This window comes from Sebastes umbrosus, chromosome 24, assembly GCF_015220745.1.
Source record: "Sebastes umbrosus isolate fSebUmb1 chromosome 24, fSebUmb1.pri, whole genome shotgun sequence".
Classification (NCBI taxonomy): domain Eukaryota; kingdom Metazoa; phylum Chordata; class Actinopteri; order Perciformes; family Sebastidae; genus Sebastes; species Sebastes umbrosus.
Window position 1 is genome coordinate 2,565,902 of NC_051292.1, and position 21,713 is coordinate 2,587,614.

General features: G+C 38.8%; 2 protein-coding genes across 5 annotated transcripts in view; both read right to left on the bottom strand.

Annotated features, from left to right (window-relative positions):
* Positions 1-10,471, bottom strand: part of LOC119483945 (plakophilin-4-like) — a 35,721-nt gene extending 25,250 nt beyond the window's left edge. Inside the window, exons 1-3 of one of the 4 annotated variants that reach the window (XM_037762461.1) lie at positions 10,208-10,471; positions 9,891-10,064; positions 8,809-9,014 (exon numbers count right to left, since the gene is read on the bottom strand). In XM_037762461.1, coding sequence (XP_037618389.1) covers positions 8,809-8,952 — 144 coding nt within the window. In that variant the 5' untranslated portion in view covers positions 8,953-9,014; positions 9,891-10,064; positions 10,208-10,471. Of the gene's footprint in view, positions 1-8,808; positions 9,026-9,890 lie in introns of all 4 variants that reach the window. The other 3 variants (XM_037762460.1, XM_037762463.1, XM_037762459.1) reach the window with 3 other exon arrangements.
* A 3,838-nt stretch (positions 10,472-14,309) lies between these two features.
* Positions 14,310-21,209, bottom strand: c24h7orf57 (chromosome 24 C7orf57 homolog). The gene is made up of 8 exons (XM_037762424.1): positions 21,081-21,209; positions 19,171-19,253; positions 18,854-19,036; positions 17,835-17,922; positions 17,258-17,384; positions 15,595-15,659; positions 15,396-15,496; positions 14,310-15,291 (listed from the first exon to the last, which is right to left on the bottom strand). Exons 2-8 carry the CDS (start codon positions 19,226-19,228, stop codon positions 15,233-15,235), a joined length of 681 nt encoding a protein of 226 aa, XP_037618352.1. The 5' UTR covers positions 19,229-19,253; positions 21,081-21,209; the 3' UTR covers positions 14,310-15,232.
* Positions 21,210-21,713: the final 504 nt, after the last annotated feature.

A 21,713-nucleotide genomic window follows, 5' to 3' on the forward strand; every position in this document is an offset into this window, starting at 1 on the left:
AGTTGTTCCACAATGTGATCAGACACAGAAAAAACATGATATCTATCTCAAAATATGCATGAAATTTAGCCATCAGAGCGTACTTTTGGCAATTTTGACAACCCAAACACCACAACACTCAAATATGCCCTACTTATTAAAACCCCTAAGAGCTGGAAGTGATCCAATGCCTTGCTCAAGGGTATGAAAGTGGAGCAGATGTTTGCCGACTGTGGTCGGATAGCTCATTTGTATTCTGTTACATAACACAGAGAGGCTTCCCAGCTGCTTCATAAATCTTCTAGGAACCACAGCTGGTGTCATCATGGAGGTCCGCTGGAGAATTAGCTGTCTGCAAATAACGTCTAAATATAAAAACCACCCGGCTGGAAAACACACAGCTTCCCAGGAAACCTTGTAGTGAAGTGATTCAGGAAACGTTCTCAGTCACTGTGAAAAGGTCTGATGAGGTCGATGTGTTTACTGTGACACAGTTAACTGGTTTTGCTATAGATTTTAGTTTTAAGGTCACTTTCACACCTGTAGTTTGCATCGTTTGGTCTGAACCAAAGAAAAACTGCAACTGCATTGCTTTTTAGCGGTGTTGGAAGACGTATTCAGATCATTTACTTGAGTAAAAGCACTGATACCACAATGTAAAAATACTCCTTTACAACTAAAAGTCCTGTATTACTGATTACATGGATTATGCATGGACTTTGTGGGACAAGTTACAGAGCATTCATTTCTATAGGTATAGCTACGAATGGTGTATGAGAACAATGTGTAAGCAGCATTTTACTGTTGTAGCTGCTCAACCTGGAGCTAGTTTTAACTATATACTAGTAGTACTATATACTAGTTTAGTCCAGTTTTTCCCAACTTAGAGGTCGGGCACCTCTAAAGGGTCACCCTGAGGTCACAAGCCAAAGGCTGGGAAATGACTGGTTTAATCTTTAGAAATGCATCGTATTTATCAGCTAATCAGGTGTTTTTTAATGCAAATTATTGATCTGAAAAGCAACTGTATCTGTTAAATACAGTATAAATGGTCAATGCGGATATACTGTATGTAACACTGGTGGAATCAAATCGATATAACAAAAACATACCAGACATATGCACAAAATGGAAACGTTTGGCAATGCAGAAAGGGAAGAGTTATAACCGAGAAGATTGTTTCAAAACAAACTTACTGGACCCGAGGCTTTTTCTGTTGGACTTACATCCAGAGAAATATAATTATAGTAAAAATGAGCGAGCGTTTATTGACCTCAGCTTGCTTTACGGGAAAAAATTTATTGCACTTTTATGGAAAAATATCCATAAACCAAGCACTACTCAATGGATAATTACATTACATATTAAATAAACAGCATATATTTGTGGGCGGCTGTGGCTCAGAGGGTAGAGCAGGTTGTCCACCAATCGGAAGGTTGGTGGTTCGATCCTCGGCTGCTCAGGGTCACATGTCGATGTGTCCTTGAGCAAGACACTTAACCCCAAATTGCTCCCAAAGGCATAGCCATCGGTGTGTGAATAAGTATTTAGATTAGATCCTGATGGGCAAAGTTGGCACCTTAGCAGCCTCTGCCATCAGTGTGTGTGAATGGGTGAATGCTGACATGTAGTGTAAAGCGCTTTGAGTGGTCGGAAGACTAGAAAAGCGCTATATAAGTCCAAGTCCATGTCAATCAATCCATCCATCTATTTCATGTTTACTAGTGCAATAGGGTGAAAGCCCTTCAGCTCATAATCCCTTAAAAACTACAAAAGACACTTGAATCCACACTCTGCAGCTTTTCATCTGTTTACGTCTCTTGATAAAAGCTCTTTTGTATTTGGGTCAGCTCTGTCCATGTGATGCTCACAGCCTTGACGGTCTCTTTAGTCAGATGGTGTTCAGTGATTTAGTTAATGGTTTCATCATGTTGGTTATTTTCCTTGTGTCTCATCCAGTATAGACCGTCTGCAGTGCACACTATTGAAGCTGATGCAAACAAAGTAAACTGGCCTCATTTCAGAGTCTGAATGTGCTCACAGAAATAAGCTCTTACCTTAACGAGTACACACACACACACACACGTATAGACAGGGGACTGCCTTTACATTATCGCTTTAGCTCAGACTGCATGAAACTTTAATGATCCCCATGAGGGAATTTGGGTACACACAGCTAATTTTGCAGTGTTAATAAGTGTTGATTTTTCTGCAGCAATTATTCCAAGTTAATTGGAGAGATGTTTGTCCGCTTATAGGGCTGATGAGGCTCTGAGGCGGCCGCTCCAAAGTACTGCAAAATGTTAGCTTAATTGTGCAACTGCAGACTTTTATTCTGAGTCTAGTCATGTAAAGGATTTTTTACCGCCACACTTCTTAGTGGTTTTAACATAATAAGCTCTGCAGGAAATCAGACAAAATCACTTAACAATTCCTTGATTTTCACAACTTTGAAGTATGCTGACACTTGGAATTAACACTGTTGCGTAGTTCAATCTAACTAATTACTACATTTTAAAGGTGATAAAATAGAGGAGCAATGAAAAACAATCACACGTAGTAAGATTCAAGCAGTGACAGTACGAGTGAGATAACCCTTGAGGGGTTTATAAAGAAAAAAACAAGAGAGAAAAATAAGATAATGTTGGATGAGATGAGAAGAAAATGCAACATGGTGCAAAATAAGTTGCATTAAATGGAAACAGAGACGTTCAAGATGCATTTGACGTGAGAAAAGGACAACAAGAGGTCACCTAAAGTATGAAATGACAGCGTCAGACACAGACTGACACGTTCAGTACTTAAAGCGACAACAATGTGCCATTCAACCAACATGGTGCTTTAAACGTGCTGCACTGTCACAGCATCGCTGCTTCTCTCTCTGCCTCCACATCTGCTTACATCACCTCGGAGCAGCGCAGAGACAGGACAGGAAACACACAGCCCTCCTTGTTTCAGCCTCGCCACGTTTACGGCACGCCTCCAGGGAAAAACAGAGTCGCGTCGCGCCCTGCGCCAGTCACCTCGTGATGTCTGGAAACGCGCCCGAGCCCTGCCAGGTCGATGCAAAGCCATGCCAGGCGATGTCACGTACCAGCTGGGGGCTACCGGACGATTCGCCACGGCTTATTGTGCGCCGTCACAAAGTGTTTTTCCTCTCTCTTATCAAGTGACACCAACCACAGACCTCTGCGTCTTATTCCTTCTCGCCGTGTCTAATCATAGCCCGGCAGTTTGCTTTATCCGGACTGCATCTGTGATACCCGTGAAATGTTCGGCCTAGTTCTGCCTCTGCTGCTGCTCTTGCTGTAAATCGCCTTCTTAAAGGAGCATTAAAGACTTTGTTAAAAAAGGCAGCTTAACATTTTCAGGCCCAAGAAGCATTTCTTTTACGAATATCTGTCAATGTTGCCCGTCTGACACAGCAGGAAACCTTTCAGCCAGAGGCACCATTTTGCCGTCGCTGCATCAACAATCATCATCAGAGGGAAAAGGAGTTAATACACCCACAATAGCCTCTGTCGTGCATCCTGCATTTGTTTTGCCATCTCTTTTGCTCTCTTCGCCTACACATGTAACCCATAGATGGATTAAAACGCTTTATGTCTCTTTGCACGCCCAAACGCCCACCTATGATGGGAAGCAACAAGTTGCACACGCTCTCTGAGGGCTGTCAAAAGGCGTTCTGGGAGACAGTGGAAGTCACTAAGTAGATGAGGCAGGTGGACGCAAATTGGGTTCACTAAGAGGGTAAATAACTCCTGGAAATGCAAAAAGGGGTGAAATCCGAGTGTGGATTTTCCTCTTTGATTTCCACCACAGCGACTTGCAGACCGCCAACATGACACACAACCTAGAGCCTCCATGATCTTGAGTCAACACGGCAGGCTGCACCAATCACAAGCTCTTTCCTTTCCTGAAATATGACAGAAAGCATGCTTCCAAATGCAGGCGGATGTCAAACAGCAACAGTTTTGTGCCTCAGATACCATCAGGGACAGGGCAGCAGTGACATAACTGGATTGACGGAGGATCGTGACCCTGCAGCTCATACGAGGCAAAACCTTGTGCAGGAAAACACAGCGCCATCAATCATCCGTATCGACGTTCGGTGAATTTACTCGGACGACGCTTGCGGTGTTTCTGCACCTAATCGCCGAAATCAATCCAAGTGTAGAGAGCGCTGACGTGGCCCAGTTGTTGTTGTTTTATTGAGCTTTCTTTCCTCCCTCTCTCTCTCTATCCTGGGAGTGTTTTTTTTTGCTGAGCAGGCTTGTTCTTTTTCAGCAGCGCCATGCGTCACGTTCATACAGTGGGTCGCTGCTGTTACACCTGGGAGCTGCCCGACTACAGTCTGCTACTGTCGGCCAAGTCCTGGGATGAATATCTGATAACATTTTTGGCAGACTAAACCCTCCATATTTTAGAAATAATGAAAGATGAACTTGCTTTGTTTTGATGTTATTGTTGTTTATTGACCAGCCGTTGTTGAGGCCAAGGTCATGCTGTGCAGCCAAGCATTGTGCAAACCACTGGAGCTTTTAAATTATAATCAAGTAACCAAAACATACAAAGATATTATATAAACCTGAAGTGAATTACAGAGTTACATGTATAAAATATGGAACAAGACATCTACAATATTAGATGTTTGCATCTTGGCTCTGTCCACAACACAATATGCCTCCCAGCTCCTCTAAAGCTCATTAACTAACACATTATAACTCTTTTATTTAATCCGTATATAAAATTAAATGTAAAAAGCCACCGTACTGCCGACTTGCATCTCAACGTCAACCCAAACAGTACGTTGGCATGTTAAAACGTCATATTGTGACAGCTCTGTAAACTGTTTAGATCTGATATCAGCGACATGTTTCAGTCTTGATTTCACACAACGATGCAAACAGCAGCTTCAGACATCTCATCTTTCCATTTTGGAGCATCTTTGCTGCAAGCTGTTGTCTCAACATCTAATCAATCTCACAGCGATTGCTCAAGACGTGACAAAATTAAACTGCTGCCACTTTTACTGCGTTTAAGTTTTTGGGTTTCCAAGTCGTCACATCTCCAGCTCTGGTATTTCCCTGCTCACGTCTATCACTCTCCCACTTTTAATGGGCTAAATAGGAGCAAAGTGGCAAAGCATCAGGGCCCATACACAATGGAAAGCAATAACTGATGTGCTCCATTTAGCATGTCTAATTTGACATTTCTGTGGAGGAACTGCAGGCGGTAGATTTGACGCTTCAGCAGCGCTGCCGCTTGCATTTCAACACGGAGAGAAAGGTAAAGCTACTTGATTATATTTTCTGGTCGCAGCCTGTTCAACAGTCTGAGACACTATGAAATGTTTGCTCTGTGGCAACTTGCAAGTATAGAATAGCTGTTAATCATGCATTTATTGCTGTCCTGTTATCAACATGCACTAAGGCTGTCAATCGATTAAGATATTTAATCACACATTTTATATCTATTCAAAATGTACCTTAAAGGGAGATTTGTTAAAGGAGCTGTCAGTGTGTCAGTGTGCTGACTTGACTATGACTTGCCCCAAAATGCATGTGATTATCATAAAGTGGGCATGTCTGTAAAGGGGAGACTCGTGGGTACCCATAGAACCCATTTACATTCACATATCTGGAGGTCAGAGGTCAAGAGACCTGTTTGAAAATGGCCATGACAGTTTTTTCTCACCAAATTGGAAGTGTTATTTAACCTCCTTCCCGACAAGCTAGTATGACGTGGTTGGTACCAATGGGTTAAGTAGGTTTTAGTTTCATATGATACCAGTATCTTCACTCTAGCTTTAAAACTGAGCCCGCTACAACCTAAAAATCGCAAGTTTCACTAATGAGTTAAAGAAATTAGTGGCGTTAAAACACATTTGTGTTAACGTTTACTTTGACAGCAAGAGATCAGCTCTTTTCTCTGGATATTATTACTGAGGTATGATGATTCTTTATGAATGCTAATTGTAGATTATAACGACGTTGAATGCTCTTATCATAAAGGCATCAGAGAAAGCTACAAATGCACAACACATCTCCTCCTCTGCAATACAATGCATGTGCAGGAAATGATGCAGCAGTCATTATTCTCATGTGTGGATTGAGCAGCAGCAAGCAGAGCTTTTTGAGGCATTAAGTATGATCAAGGGGTGACGAAGCAGCTCCTGCTGTGCTCAACGAAAACCAAAGCAGCATCAAGGAAGCCTTAACTTCACATCAGTTGAGATTTAAGAGCAATCTGAGGCCCACATTTTTGTCTGATAGCAGATTAAAAGTAAGAGCAGATGCTCGTTTCTTGGACATCATAAGCCTTTAAATAGCAGCAGTGCGCCCCGATTCAGAGTCACACACCAGGAGTTGAGAACATGGCCACTGTCCAGGCATAATTAAGAGGAGGAGAACAGACAGACTCCCATGTTGACAGGATAGAAAGAAGCATAAAAATAACAGCGGGGAACAGAGACAGACGGAGGCTGCGTTCACACAGCAGCTGCAACTGTCTCTGTTGTGATTTTCCCACATAAAATATGCAACACTGATGTGATGTTGAGTGAAGTTAACGGCAGGAAAAACAGATCTCTGACTGTCGTTTCATATCAACATCCAGCGCTGAGAATATGTCAGCCAGACATTAATTTAATTTTACATAATTTAACAGAGACAACTGTCGCACGTTCCCTGAGCAGCGATAGCGAAGACGACAACAAGACATGAAAAAGTGAAATACTGGAGTTGACTATTTGGGGAGAAGCAGAACTGTAAGTGAAATGTGTGAAAGGAAACAGGTACAAGAACACACTTTCATAACATCGCTGTCAGTTCGTATAAAGGCCTGCAATTTGTAATAACTGCAGATATTGTTTTTGTTCTTAATCTTGTAATCTGCCACCTTTAAAATAAAAATGTAACTGCAAATTACATCAAATACTGAAGTCACCTAATAAAAGTACTCCTGTCTGATAATGCCTGTCAAAAATAATTTTTAGTTTCTGTATTTTTTCACACTTTTCCCATCCTTTTTGGGGGATAAAATTATAGAAGTGCTAGGAAATTGTTAATGAGAGTTTTAATAGATTTTTGGGTGCAGATTCGTGAGGCTCAGCACAGAATGAAGAGACCCATTACATTGCAGTCTCATCTGGAGATAATCCTCGGGATTTGCTCAGTAAATTTGAGTGAATCACAGACTTCATTTATCCCGTGAGCAGGGGCGGGGCCAGAGGGCTGGTGCTCCCCCCGACCAGAGTCAGGAGGTGATAGTATCATGAAGGATTACTGAACGGGCCTACTGGGTGCAGGCTCAGGGTCACTGCACCAGAGCCTCTATATGAGTGACTGTTAACATTTCTTGTTGATTAACCGCTAAGAGACGCAAAGCAACCACAAAGAGACGCAAAACGACTATAATGAGACACAAAGCGACCACAAAGAGATGCAAAACGACTATAACGAGACATAAAGCGACCACAAAGAGATGCAAAACGACTATAACGAGACATAAAGCGACCACAAAGAGATGCAAAACGACTATAATGAGACACAAAGCGACCACAAAGAGATGCAAAACGACTATAACGAGACATAAAGCGACCACAAAGAGACGTAAAACGAGTATAAAGAGACGCAAAATGACCACAGAGAAATGTAAAGCAACCACAAAGAGATGCAAAACGACTATAAAGAGACACAAAACAAACGACCACAAGGAGATGCAAAGCGACAGCAAAGAGATGCAAAGCGATCACAAAGAGATGCAAAAAGACCACAAGGAGATGCAAAGCGACAGCAAAACGACAACAAGGAGATGCAAAGCGATAGCAAAGAGATGCAAAGCGATCACAAAGAGATGCAAAAAGACCACAAGGAGATGCAAAGCGACAACAAGGAGATGCAAAACACCCACAAAGAGATGCAAAGCGACAGCAAAAACACCACAAGGAGATGCAAAGCAACCACAAAGAGATGCAAAAAAGACCACAAGGAGATGCAAAGCGACAGTAAAACGACCACAAGGAGACGCAAAGCGACAGTAAAACGACCACAAGGAGACGCAAAGCGACCACAAATAGATGCAAAACGACCACAAGGAGATGCAAAGCGACCACGAATAGATGCAAAACGACGACAAAGAGATGCAAAACAATCACAAAGAGATGCAAAACAACTACAAGGAGATGCAAATCGACCACAAAGAGACAAAAACAAACACAAAGAGATGCAAAACAACCACGAAGAGATGCAAAATGACCACGAGGAGATGCAAAACGATCACAAAGAGACTAAAACGACCACAAAGATATGCTAAACGACTACAGACGCAAAATGACCACAAAGAGATGCCAAACGACCAAAAAGAGACGCATAGAGACCACAAAGAAACCTATGAAAACAAACAGACACAAAACAGCCGCAAATAGATGCAAAATGACCATCAAGAGATGCAAAGCAACCCCAAATAGACACAAAGCGATCACAAAGAGATGCAAAATAACCATAAAGAGACTATTTATTAATACTATTTCATATTGAAAATTAAAAGTTGCTAATCTGGCATTAATTTATGACACTGACTAAACACTGTAACTACATTTTCCTTAAATTAAACGAGTGTGTGCAGTGAGGTCCAATGCAAACAGGACACATGGGTGACATCCTGGAGTAGATAAGATCATTCATCCACAGAAGACATGAACTCTAATTAGTTGTCAGTGTGAACGCAACCACATAACTGGATACAAAAGTGAATGAACTGGTGAGTAAATGACTCAGAGGTGAGAGATTAAAGCAACAACAAGGGTGTGACTGCAGCATCTCCTACCTGCTCTTTGACAGAAGCCAGGAGGTTGGTGGTGGTGGTGGTGGTGCTGCTGCTGCTGCTGTTGGCGTTCAGCGGGAGGCCGTGACCGCTCGGCCCGTCTCTGACCGCCATTGGCCCTTCCCCCTCTGCGTCCCCCTCCTCCATATCTCCTCCACCTCCCCGCTATGGTCCAAAGCCGGCTGGCTGCTGAGGCGCCCTCTCTGACCCTGCAGAAGGACTACAAGCCGGTTAGGATGTGGACAAGGAGGGATACACAGTAAAATCACTGTCATGCCCCCCCTGGGGTGCTCTGTCAAAGGGGATAATATATAATTAACAATCCTGCAGGGACTCGTAGTGACCTTATGATATCATAATATTCCTAAAGTGTGCATGGCTTTTTAATGCACCTATCGACTCCAGCAGGGATCCCTTATAATAAGATTATATTATTTAATCTGCTCTGGTATTAAGAGGCGGTTTAACCTGCATGTTATTAAGCTTTAGTTTAACCTTAAAGGTTGTTGCATGTGCAGGTGTGCATGCACATTTAACAGCATGTCACAATACCTTATGATATCATAATATTCCTACAGTGTGCATGGCTTTTTATGCACCTATTGATTCCAGCCGGGATCAATTATAATAAGATTATATTATTTAATCTGCTCTGGTATAAAGAGGCTGTCCAGTGGTGGTTTAACCTGCATGTTAGTTTAACATTAAAGGTTATTGCATGTGCAGGTGTGCATGCACATTTAACAGCATGTCAAGATACCTTATGATATCATAATATTCCTACAGTTTGGGCTTTTTAATGCACCTATCGATTCCAGCCGGTATCCATTATAATAAGATTATATTATTTAATCTGCTCTGGTATTAAGAGGCGGTTTAACCTGCATGTTATTAAGCTTTAGTTTAACCTTAAGGGTTATTGCATGTGCAGGTGTTCATGCACATTTAACAGCATGTCACGTTCATGCTTCCACCCCCTTCACATTAGAGCTATCAGCCTTCATCATATGCTACATGCAGCCTCTCTTGTCAAAACGTGCACATCAATCACTCAGGCAGCCAAGGACGAGGTCACACCGACTCACCGGACCGGAGACCGGAGACCGGAGGACCGGAGGATGCTCTGTAACCGAGCCCCTCTCTCTGTCTCTGCTGCAGGCTGCAGGCTGTCAGTCAGCGCGACTCACCGGCCAGATGTTGCTGTTAGAAGCAGGCCACAGCTGGCTCGATCCGTCCTGTTACGCATCCATCCTCTCCTCCTGCAGTGACAGCAGATACTACATTTCCCCACGCGACAAAATAAACAAAACAAACAAGTCCCGTGCGCGTCCACACACACTCCTCGTGCAGTATTTCTTCTTATATTATCTATTTCATCTCCAATGCATCCTCATCTATCTACCTCTTGCGTGCGTCCGAGCGGTACCCACATCACCACCAACACGCCCAGCAACTATTACCGATCAGCGGCGTGACGTCACCATGCGGCTACGGATCGGTTTCCGATACAAGAATCGATCAGCAGGCTCGTGCACCGGTGCATGCCTCCCTGCTGCTGCAGGAGACAAGCTGTGAAGTGATGCAGCTCCGTGCAGAGAGAGAGAGAGAGAGAGATAGAGAGAGAGAGAGAGAGAGAGAGAGAGAGAGGAGGGATGCAGCCTGCAGCGGACACTGCGCGCGTGCACGTGCATGAGTGTGCGTGTGTTTTATCCTCTGCACGTGCATGAGTGTGTGTGTGTGTTTTATCCTCTACACACACACACACACTACTGCAGGCCTGACTGACTGGTCCCTCTGTGACTCCCAAAGGATAATTAAATAATAAAAGTTTATGTAGCACTTTATTATAAATTATGCAGGTCCAGTGTAGGGAGGCTCATTCATTTACAGTGAGACATTATATTTTATATCCACTCCCTCTTCTTATATTAAATATATTGATTGATTTTGATTGATTGATTTTGTCTGCTGTTTTTTTTTATTTGTAAAACAATCAGAGCTGCATTTTGTGTTATTTATTTATTAAAGGTGCATATGTTTTTTGATGATAATCCTCATTATAGGCTGCTGTAAAGAAAAAAGTATTAGATACATAATCAGAACTATGAGGCAGCTCCAAATTATGGATTGGTTCATTCACAACAATCAGATAGGAAGACAAACTTTAATTAATTTAATTAATAATTAAAAATGATGAGCATTAGTCAAAATGTTGACTACCTCATAAAGCCAAATACAATTTGCCCTCATAATATCTCTATCTATATATTTGTTACTCATTTATTATGTTTTGCCGATTGGATTTATTATTTATGGATTTTTAAAAATAATTTTATTGCAATGAACTCATGAAATAGTACATCCACAAAATGTCCAACATGTATTTGCATTATTATTATTTTTTTTTCATTTTATACACCCAGTGGTACAAACAGAACAAGAAAAAAAAATAATAATAAAAAAAGAAATAAGGAGAAAGAAAAAGTAAATAGACAATGTCCCACACACTTAAGTTTAGGCTGTGAACAGTTTTCATATAGACAATTTCTTTATAGTTTAATAATTAAAAATGATGAGCATTAGTCAAAATTTAGACATCCTCATAAAGCCAAACACAATTTGCCCTCATATCTCATAATTTTCACTTATTTATTACTTTTTTATTAAATTTTTTCTTCTGGGAACGGGCTTTGGATGCCGATGGATTTAAAAAAAAAAATAATAATTTTGCTGCGATTAGCCCATGAAATAGTACATCCACAAAATGTCCAACATGTATTTGCAATTATAACTATTATTTTATTTTATTTCATACAGTGGTACAAACAGAAAGAAAACAAGAAAGAAAAATAAATATATATATATAAAAAATTAAAACAAAATATTAAAACAATTAAATTAAAACAAAATAAAACAAAATAAAATATAATAAATAATAAAAGAAAAAAGAGAAAGAAAAAGAAAGAAAAAAATAGGAATAGGAAGGTATACCCAAATTAAAACAAAATAAAATAAATAATACAATTTTAAAAAATAAAGAAGGAGAAAGAAAAAGGAGGAAAAAAGGGAATTTAATAAGTTTCCCCAAATTAAAACAATGTACCGCTTAATCAAGGTTAGGCTGTGAACAGTTTTCATGTGAACTATTTCTTTAGTTCAAATAAAAACTGTTGACATGTGTTTGTTGATTTCTGGAAAGAAACGTTGCTACACATGTTAGTTTTGTTATTTTTAAAATGCTTCAAGTTCCACAAACTAAATTTAATTCACTTCTATTGTATTTACACAGACCGATACCAGCAGGGATAATCTGTCATTTAGGTGAACTGGACCTTTAAAGGAATACTTGTATAGTTTACACACATTCCTGCTTCACATTTGTTTTAACATTAGATTAAGAGTAGAAATTTGATTCAGTTAATTCATGTAAATATGGTAATTAACAGATTTGGAGCATGAATTAGTAAAGCGAGTTTAATTTCCTTCCTAGACTTGTTATATTTGGTTAAAGAAGAAGAAAAAACAGTACACAAGTACATGCACATGCCCATTTATTGAAATGATAATAGAGAGTCTGTGTGCAGTCATCAAGGTATAAGCAGGGTCTTACAATGAGTTGTGTCGGGTGGATTTCTCTTCACTACAAACACTTGAGGGATCTTCTGTTTAAAAGCTGCCTTCGTCAGTCTCTTCTGGTACATTTGAAATGCAGATAATAAGCAAGATGGGGGGGACACAGAAGTGACAAGACTTCAGGGTCTGCAAAGTTAAGCCACTAAAGGTTCCCGCTGTTGGTTTGTAAACTGAGATGCCACCACCGGGAGAAGAGGAAGCAACTTGACGAAGAACCTGAATATTTAACAGCTCATAAAAATAAACCTCAAAGCAAAACAATATATCAGGAAGACGATACATTCGTTCTACTGCAAAATAAAAATCCAGCGCGTCTAGTTTTGAACACGTTTTAATACCACGTACAGATAAATGATGAATCATTGCTTAAATGTATTGTGTTGAAATAAAAGTGTTGAACATAACACAAATTCTTTTCAAACAAGAGTCGGTTACCGCTGCGTCATTTTAGAGTCGCAGGTGATGAATGTTGTTGGATTTACGAGGACAAACTTTAATCTCGCCGTTACACCCAAATAAATCATCCCCGTCCTTTTCAGTTTTAAGAGCATTTTCTCCGCCTGACAAATGTCCCTGTAGGATTAGGATTTTACTGTCACCATCAGGTTCACAGTTACGGCTAAAATAAATTAGAACTGTTGAATGACTCAAGGCTGAGCTGTCCGTCAAGCGTCACGGAAATCCATTACCTTTTTAAGACATACTGACAGTCAGACTAGAGGACGAAGAGGTGGACTAGTGTCTGCTGTGGTTTAGGAGTCCACAATATGGAGGACACAATCTGCCAAAAATAAATAAATATGCCAATAAATCTACCACAAATAATATTAAAAATAAACGTAGGCATTAATTAATTGACAAAATGCAACATGATTTTTAGAATTCTGTTTTAATGTTTATTTATTTACCTTTGTATTAATTCCCCTTTTTATCTACACTTTCCCATTTTTTATATATTTGTTTTGAATACATTTATTTATTTTTTATCACTTATTCAATTTTGCATTTCTTTTAAAATTATTTTTAAATGTATTTATTCATTATGAAATTGTAAATATTTATTTATGCATGATTTCCCCCTTTGCATTTATGAGATTTATATCACATTTTATCAATTAATGCCTTCATTTATTAACTGATTAAATGTGACATTAATCTCATAAATGCAAACGGAAAATCATGCATAAATAAATACATACAATTTAATAATGAATAAATACATTTAAAATAAATACGTATTCTAAAAGTTAATAAAAATGAATGAATAAATAAAAAAGGGAAAATTAAATAGAAGAGTAGATTAAGAAAACAAATAAACATTATTTCACATTTTATCAATTAATTAATGCCTACATTTATTTTTTATATTATTTTTGGTACATTTAATGGCATATTTATTTATTTTTCGAGACATTTATTTATATAATAATATTAATACCGACAGTGTTTACTGCAAATAAAATGAGCTTTTAGAATAAATTTAGGTTATGTAACTGAGTAAAATGTAAAGATTATTAAAAGAATGAATATGGCAGATGTAGTGTATAACAGAAATGCTTTTCTGCTGCTTCCAAGATTGAAGTTTCTGCACAAAAATGTTGCGTCAGTAACCGTTTCTCTCATCTGAGCAGAATAAACTCCCAACAGACGGCGGGTTTGGTGTGATCAGGCTGTGCACTACAACACTACGTTCTCCTACTGATGTCTACAAAGTCAAAAAACACTGCACGGAGCAGGGAAATACTGCTTGGTTGGCATATTCAGAACTCACTTTCTAACAACTCGTCTGCCTTAATCTTCACAGGGAATTACACTGGACTTGACTTTCAGCTCTGCAGTCTGCTGAAGGTGGCCCTAAATCTCCCAGAATGCTGTTGTTGCATGAGTGTTTGGGGTTTAATAGGCTGAATGACACAACACTGAAGGGCTTTAACATGCAGAATGGACCCAATTTAGTTATATACTTAGCGAGCTTCTGACACATTTGGAGCTTCCTAATAAACAGTGATGATAAAATTGATCTAGCAGCACCTGGAGACTTGTAAACATCATTTGAGTTAATTTAGTGTTTTAATATGAGGCTTTTATTCTGCTTATTGGCAGCTTGCACAGTAAAACGATGCATTTTTCTTGATTTTAGGGACTCAAACACAACATGATCATGGAAAAGGGCAACCTTTTGCAGAGCAGCAACTTAAAAGAAATCATCTTTGGCCCTTTTTAACCAACCACTTTGGCATGTGGTCACAGTTGCGGGGCGGCCGTCTCAACGAACGATCGCAGCCGTAAACACACAAACCTCTAGCATCCCATCAGAGAGCAGGAGCCCTTGATCGAAACAAATAATATTTCACGTCACTGGAACCACATTTCATTAGCACAAACACTTTTTTAAATTCACTAACTCGATCTTCATACAACCAGGGAGGGAAACTAACACCAGCCTCCAGTCAACAAAAGCTCAATTCAAGCTTTGGCTGGTGAAACAGTTGTGATATTTTCCTTCAAACAGCCTCTGTGGACCCAAAATTAGTTTCCTTCCCTGTGCACAACTCGTCTTTCAAATCGAGAAATACTGAAAAAACACGGCGAGCGCCGACACGTCTACTCAACATAATCTGTGTACAAATTAGAGCAAATAAATAGAGAGGACCGTACCTTTGCATAAACATGAGTACAAAACCTAACAGTCAGTGGATGTACAATAAATGCGAGTGAATCCGAGAGGGGATTTTTGTGGAAACCATGAACCAGTGTTAGGACGACCCCCTTTTCCCCTCGAGACCTGTATGCACTACTCCAGCTCGTCCACGTCCTCCGTCATGATGGTGCTGGTCTGATCTGACGTCACACCTGGAAAACAAAGCAACACATCTGAAGCAAACAAACTAAAACACCACGTCTGTAAATAAACCCCCACTGTTTAGCTTCATAAACCTGAAAAGAAAATATCGTACTTGAGGCGTCGTCATCATTAGGAGACTTCTTCTTGTCCCCAACATAGCCATGACTCAGCAGCTTGGTCATGCTGACCGGGGTCGCATTCTTCTCATGAGACCTGCAGACGAAGGCAACAAGAGACGGCGTTATGACGAATCACGTTTATGACAGATTTGATATTGTTGTTTTGACTCCAGCATGTTGATTAATACTCACGTTCTCTTGTATTTGTTGGTCATGGACAGACCCTCCATCTCATTGGCAACTCCATCAGGAGACATCTGTGGGATGAAGAGTTACACAGATTTATGCTTATTTCTGTAGCACTTAAGGGATAGTTCGGGTGTTTTGAAGACGAGTTGTATGAGGTCCATAGTCAGTGTATTACCTAGCAATGTACTGCAGCAAAACACATTTTAGACACCTAAAGAAAAAATCAATATCTGTACAAGTGTACGCTATATTTAGAGTATTTTCACCGCTGTACCTCGCTGTGAGACAGCTACACAGTCTGTGTTTCAGATGGGGAACTGAGGCAGTTGTATCCATCTATGCTCTCGCCTAAGCAACCAGACTCCATTGAAAAAAACTGTAATTTTATCTCACAGAACAGGAATTGCTGGTCTACCGCTATGGAGGACTGAACCTGCCAAAATCAAAATGAATAAACAAATAAATGACTCAATAAATGTATCAAAAATAATATTAAAATAAATGTAGTCATTAATTAATTGATCAAATGTGACAAATTGATTCTTTTTTTAATTTGATTCTTTAATTATTTACCTTTGTTTTAATTTCCCTATTAATCTATACTTTTCTATTTTATTTATTCATTTTTATTAACTATTATTTTTATTACTAATAATTATTTCATTTAAGTTATTTTTTAATGTATTTATTCATTATTAAATTGTATATATCTATATATGTCTTTATTTATTTATACATGATTTTCCCTTTGCATTTATGAGATTTAGGTCACATTTGATCAATTAAGGCCTACATTTACTTTTAATATTATTTTTGGTACATTTGATGTCATATTTATTTATTTATCAAGTCATTTATATATTTATTTGTTTTGGCAGGTTCCGTCCTCCATATACCGCTGCCTAAATCTGTATATAAATATGTAAGCATAGCGTTCACTTAAACTGATACTGATTTATTAGGTCTGTTTCTCCAAACTGGGGGCGTGCCGACTGCAATCTACTGTCGGTAATACACCGACTATGGATAAGTACCTCATACAACCTCACTTCAAAACACCCAAACTATCCCTGCTACAACCTGAATGTAGCAGCCACATTATTAGACACATTAATAAACATGGATATTTCTGACTTTTCACTGCAGAATTATACACTGATGATTCACTTTACTGACAAGCAAATTAAATGTTAATGTTGGTGATAGAGCAAAAGATGAAATAATGGAGGAAAACAATTTGTCATGCAATGGAAAAGGGATGACAAAAACGTCTTGAACCCAACAGCAACACCAAAAAATACACATTTATATGCACTAGTTTCACTCAAAACATTGTGAAAATATAGTCATTCCCCTACAAGTTAGAATGATTTAATCTGGTACCCTGTTTAATACTACCAAGCCTCTAAGTCCTTTTCTTCAATATGAACACTATAAATATGATAAATGAATCATCTGTACTTACCTGAAACTTTTATAAATATTTCCATAAAGCTACCCCACAGCCAAAGCACCGGCAGGGAATCAAAATTAACCAAAATGCGAATGCGACGATGGAGCAGAAACGGGATGAAAAAAGGGGAAAGGTGGTGGTAAAATAAATGAAAAGGGATGGAAGACAACGACACGGTATAAATGTTGGGGGTGACTAGTTTGGTCCATTCACCTTCTCTTTATCGGGAGAAAATCTATCGTCTTTTTCCCAGGACGAACCGTTATCGGTGCCAAACGGTGCAGCCATAGGCCGCCTGGTTCCCTTCATCTCGCTGTCGGGAGACGTTGCTTTGCTTCCGCTGTAAGAACAAAACCAACGGTGATATACGATGTGAAATTACTGCTGGCCAGTTATCACATTTTGGGAAATCTTGGCTGTGGCCCGCACGCTTTCTGTGGCTCCTAGGAGGATCAAGAAGCATTTAGAGTTTTATCTTAAAAAACCAGCTGGCTGATAAAATACTTAAAGTAGTTGATCAGATTTCACCAACGACTTTGTGCAAAGTCAAACCCAGAGGAAGGTTTTTGCTGTAATAATCTTAAAAGGGATAGTTCAGATCCCTTTAGTATTGTTTAAAAAATCATGACCTTCTCTACACTGATAAGGTCAAGATGTTTTTAGGCTCCAGGTTAAAAAGTGTGTGGTGAGCGTGTGTTGGGAAACTGACATCACAAGTTGTTGAGGGTTTTTATTCACACACAAACACCATCCTCTCCACCAGGTTAGATTGTTTATTTGTGCCGTTTACCTCTTTGACTCATCATTTCCGAACCAGTTGGTTGGGCTGTAAGCCATCTTAGGTTGGTCATCATCATCAGCATCATGACTCAACAGCCCTGCAGGTGGGGAGGACACACAATGTTCAACATGAAACACTGCCAGCAATTATGAAGCACTGCACTGGAAAGCACAGATTGATATTTAACTTGCAGCTCAGGGCCTTAACATTTACTCTACTACAAAATAAGTGTTAAAATCTGTCTTTTATGCTGCCATTTCCCCAACTCACAGCTGTGACAAGAAAAACAAATCCTTATCTAACTGGAACATTCATGTGGAGGCATTGAACTTTCCAGTACAGGAGACTTGCACAACAAAAAATACTCTACAGCAGCTTTTTTCAGCATTTATATCAGAATCCTTTGGATTTTTATGAGATAATTTGCTGTTAAATAGATAATATGTGTGCCAAACTTACCAAAAGACCAATAGCATTAATAAAATATACCAAATCATGTCTAAAAAGTAGTGTATCACAAACTAAAAACAAAACAGTCTTAAATTTGCTATTTTTCTAATGGAGTTTGGCAGAGCAGCCCATCTGCACTGTCTGGCTTGCATAAAACATTCATGTTGAACTCGACATTGAACTTTTCATTGTGCACAACAAAAGCTATTGTTTTTCCCCAACATGGGCTGCTATGATTTCCCAAAATGCATAAAATGTATTTTTGGAAAAGGCCTCCCTCTTTCATGTTGTGCACCGGTAGGCCACTTGTTCAGGATTTGCATTTCAAAGAGTTGAGCGAAAGTGTCAAGATCAAACAAATCAGCAGGGACGTATTTTTTTTTGTTATTTTCAAAATGTGATGACTTCAGATCAACTATTCACTCTGAGGGCAGGAGCAGGTTTGTCAGACTTCCTCATATAAATGTTCAAAAGGAGAACCTTTCTATGAATGTGTCGTAAGTATTTCAGTGCATTCTGTCATAAAACTACCTGAGGATCTGAACAACCTTTGTACAAATGATAGAAGAAACATTTACCTTTGTGGCCGCCTCCCTTTGCCAGCTTGACATACTCCGAGTCCGACTCTACGATCCCAACTCGCCTCCCGCTGGTCCACTCCACCGGAGAGGTTTCATCAGCAGTCTGGGACAGACCGGGGATCTGGGAGGTCGGTCCAGTCGGTCCAGTCGCGCCGCTGGGCACAACCACGGTCTTTATACCTGCAATAACCTTAGAATTAAAGCTTGTTCGAAACATACACAAATGTTGAATATTTGTAGCTTTGAGTATTCAAATGTATTACAGGTGATGGAGCCAGAAATGGTTTGATAAATTAAGTATAATTTAGTCTTACCACCGGGCTTGGTCCTTCGATGGTTGGGGACAGCAGCACTCATTTCAGCAGAAGACATTTTACCAAAGGGAGTACTTTATAGTCTGTTAAAAGCACAATTAAACATAACATTAATTTAAGGTCACCTAATTTACTAGTCCCACTAAATTAGCAGTGGTGGAAGAATTACTAAGAACCTTTACTTACGTAAAAATCTCAAAATACTCCACTACAAGTAAAAGTCCTGAATTCAAAATGTTACTTAAATGAAAGTACATATCAGTAAAATGTAGTCATTATGCAGAATGGCTCCTTTATATTAGTAAAATATTATATTATTCTGTTTTTATCACTAATGAAGGGCATCTTGAAGTTATACTTCATCAATGTGGAGACAATTTCAGATACTTTGTGTACTACTGGGTAGATTAGTAGTACAGTACTGCATTATATTAAGTTAACTTTTAATTAAAAAGTAACTATAAGTATCAAATAAATGTCAATATTTCCCTCTGGAGTAGAAGGATGAATTAGCAGAAAATGGAAATACTCAAGTATGTCTAAATTGTCCTTTAGTACATCATGTACTTAGTTACTTTACACCACTGTTAATTAGTAGCTATAGATTCGTTTTCACTTGTTGCACATACAAAATCGCTTTTAAAATCTATTTTTTCCCTCATCCATCTTTCTATCACAATGGACAGAGATGGAGCAGTGGCCTAAAACCATCATGAGGGAATTGAGATCTTTTGATAAATTAGATATTGCACAGTAGATATTATGTGTGCCAAATTTACCACAAGACAAAACTGTAATCAAAGATAGCATCTTAATGTTGTACTTCATCAATGTGGAGCCAATTGCAGATACTTTGTGTATTACTGGGTAGATTATCAGTACAGTATTGTATTATATTAAGTAAACATGTGTTTTTTTTATGTAAAAAGTAACTATAAGTATCAAATAAATGTCAATATTTCCCTCTGGAGTAGAAGGATGAATTAGCAGAAAATGGAAATACTCAAGTATGTCGATATTGTCAAGTATGTCCTTTAGTACATCATGTACTTAGTTACTTTCCACCACTATTAATAAGCAGCTATAGTCTTAACACTAGTCTTAAATCTTAACACTTGTTGCACATACAAAATCCCTTTTAAAATGTATTTTTCCCCTCATCCATCTTTCGATCACAATGCAGAGATGGGGCAGTGGCCTAAAACAATCATGAGGAATTGAGCTTTTTTGAGGAAATTAGTTATTGCACAGTACATATCATGTGTGCCGAATTTACCACAAGACATAACTGTAATCAAATATCCTGAATTCAAAATGTTACTTAAATAAAAAGGTGTCCATTTTCCCCTCTCTCATCTTCTAATCACAATGCACAGAGATGGAGCAGTGGCCTAAAACCATTATGCAGAATTGAGCTCTTTTTGAGGAAATTAGTGATTGCACAGTACATATCATGTGTGCCGAATTTACCACAAGACAAAACTGTAATAGAAAATGTAAAAATATGTTAAAAAATAAGTAGTGTACTGTTAAATAACGAGAAAATGGTCTTAAATTATCGACTTTTCTAATGGAGTCTGGCCTTCTGCTCCCACATATGTCACAGAGCGGCCCAATGTGTACCTTTTCATTTAAAGAACAGCAATTAAATGTTGTTAAAATGATTAAAAAGACATATATGTATTTGAAACAAGATGCATTAGGTAAAAGTTGCAGAAAACGTTAAATAAACATTAAAATAAGGCATGTTTTAATTTAATAGATAACAAAGCCATGCTACTTTAGTTAGCCGTCTAGCTAGCTGCCGCAGTATCTTCACACCGTTAATCTTTAATTACGCTTTAACTACGCTACTTTCTAAATAAACAGTTAATTAATATACTCGTGGTAATTTACAACACATATCTTACATTATAAGTTCTTTCTCTTTCGTTGTAATGGAGCAGTTTGTTGTAATTATTAAAACGCCCGTTAGCTTCCAACCTCTTATACTGCGGACCCGAACACTCTTTCCGGTGGCACCTGCTGGCGACTTCCGGTCCGGTTACATGGAAAACAAAGATCGTGTATATCCGACAAATATATCCCGTGACGTAATTTTGTAGTGAAGTGAAGCGGTTTCTTCAAGATTCAAGATTCAAGATGTTTATTTGTCACGCCGGTTACACAGGTACAATCGTGTGAAATGCTTTTTTGCTGGGAAGCTCCGTTAAAATAATAATAAGTTAAATTACAATTATAAAAGGAAATACTTTGTCATCCCACAACACTGATTCACAGCAAAACAGGATTCTTGAAATAGGACAGAGTGAGAGCTCTTTGCGACATTCTTGCTGTGACGTCTTCAAGAGACGATCTTTGGCAATACACCATTATTGGGAATCCCATTAAGGGGCATCCTAGAAGACACTTTATCATGTGTCTCTATTTAAGAGGACACTTTATCATGTTTTCTCCATTTAAGGGCACATTTTTATCATGTTTTCTCTATTTAAGGGCACACTTTATCATGTTTTCTCCATTTAAGGGCACATTTTTATCAT

What these genes read in the sequence shown, in the direction of transcription:
- c24h7orf57 (XM_037762424.1), bottom strand. Translation starts at nt 19,228, where the DNA reads ATGTCTTCTGCTGAAATGAGTGCTGCTGTCCCCAACCATCGAAGGACC. An exon ending in TCGAAGGACCAAGCCCGGTG is followed by an intron (nt 19,037 to 19,170) that starts GTAAGACTAAAT and finishes AGGTTATTGCAG; the next exon opens with GTATAAAGACCGTGGTTGTG. An exon ending in AAAGGGAGGCGGCCACAAAG is followed by an intron (nt 17,923 to 18,853) that starts GTAAATGTTTCT and finishes CCCCACCTGCAG; the next exon opens with GGCTGTTGAGTCATGATGCT.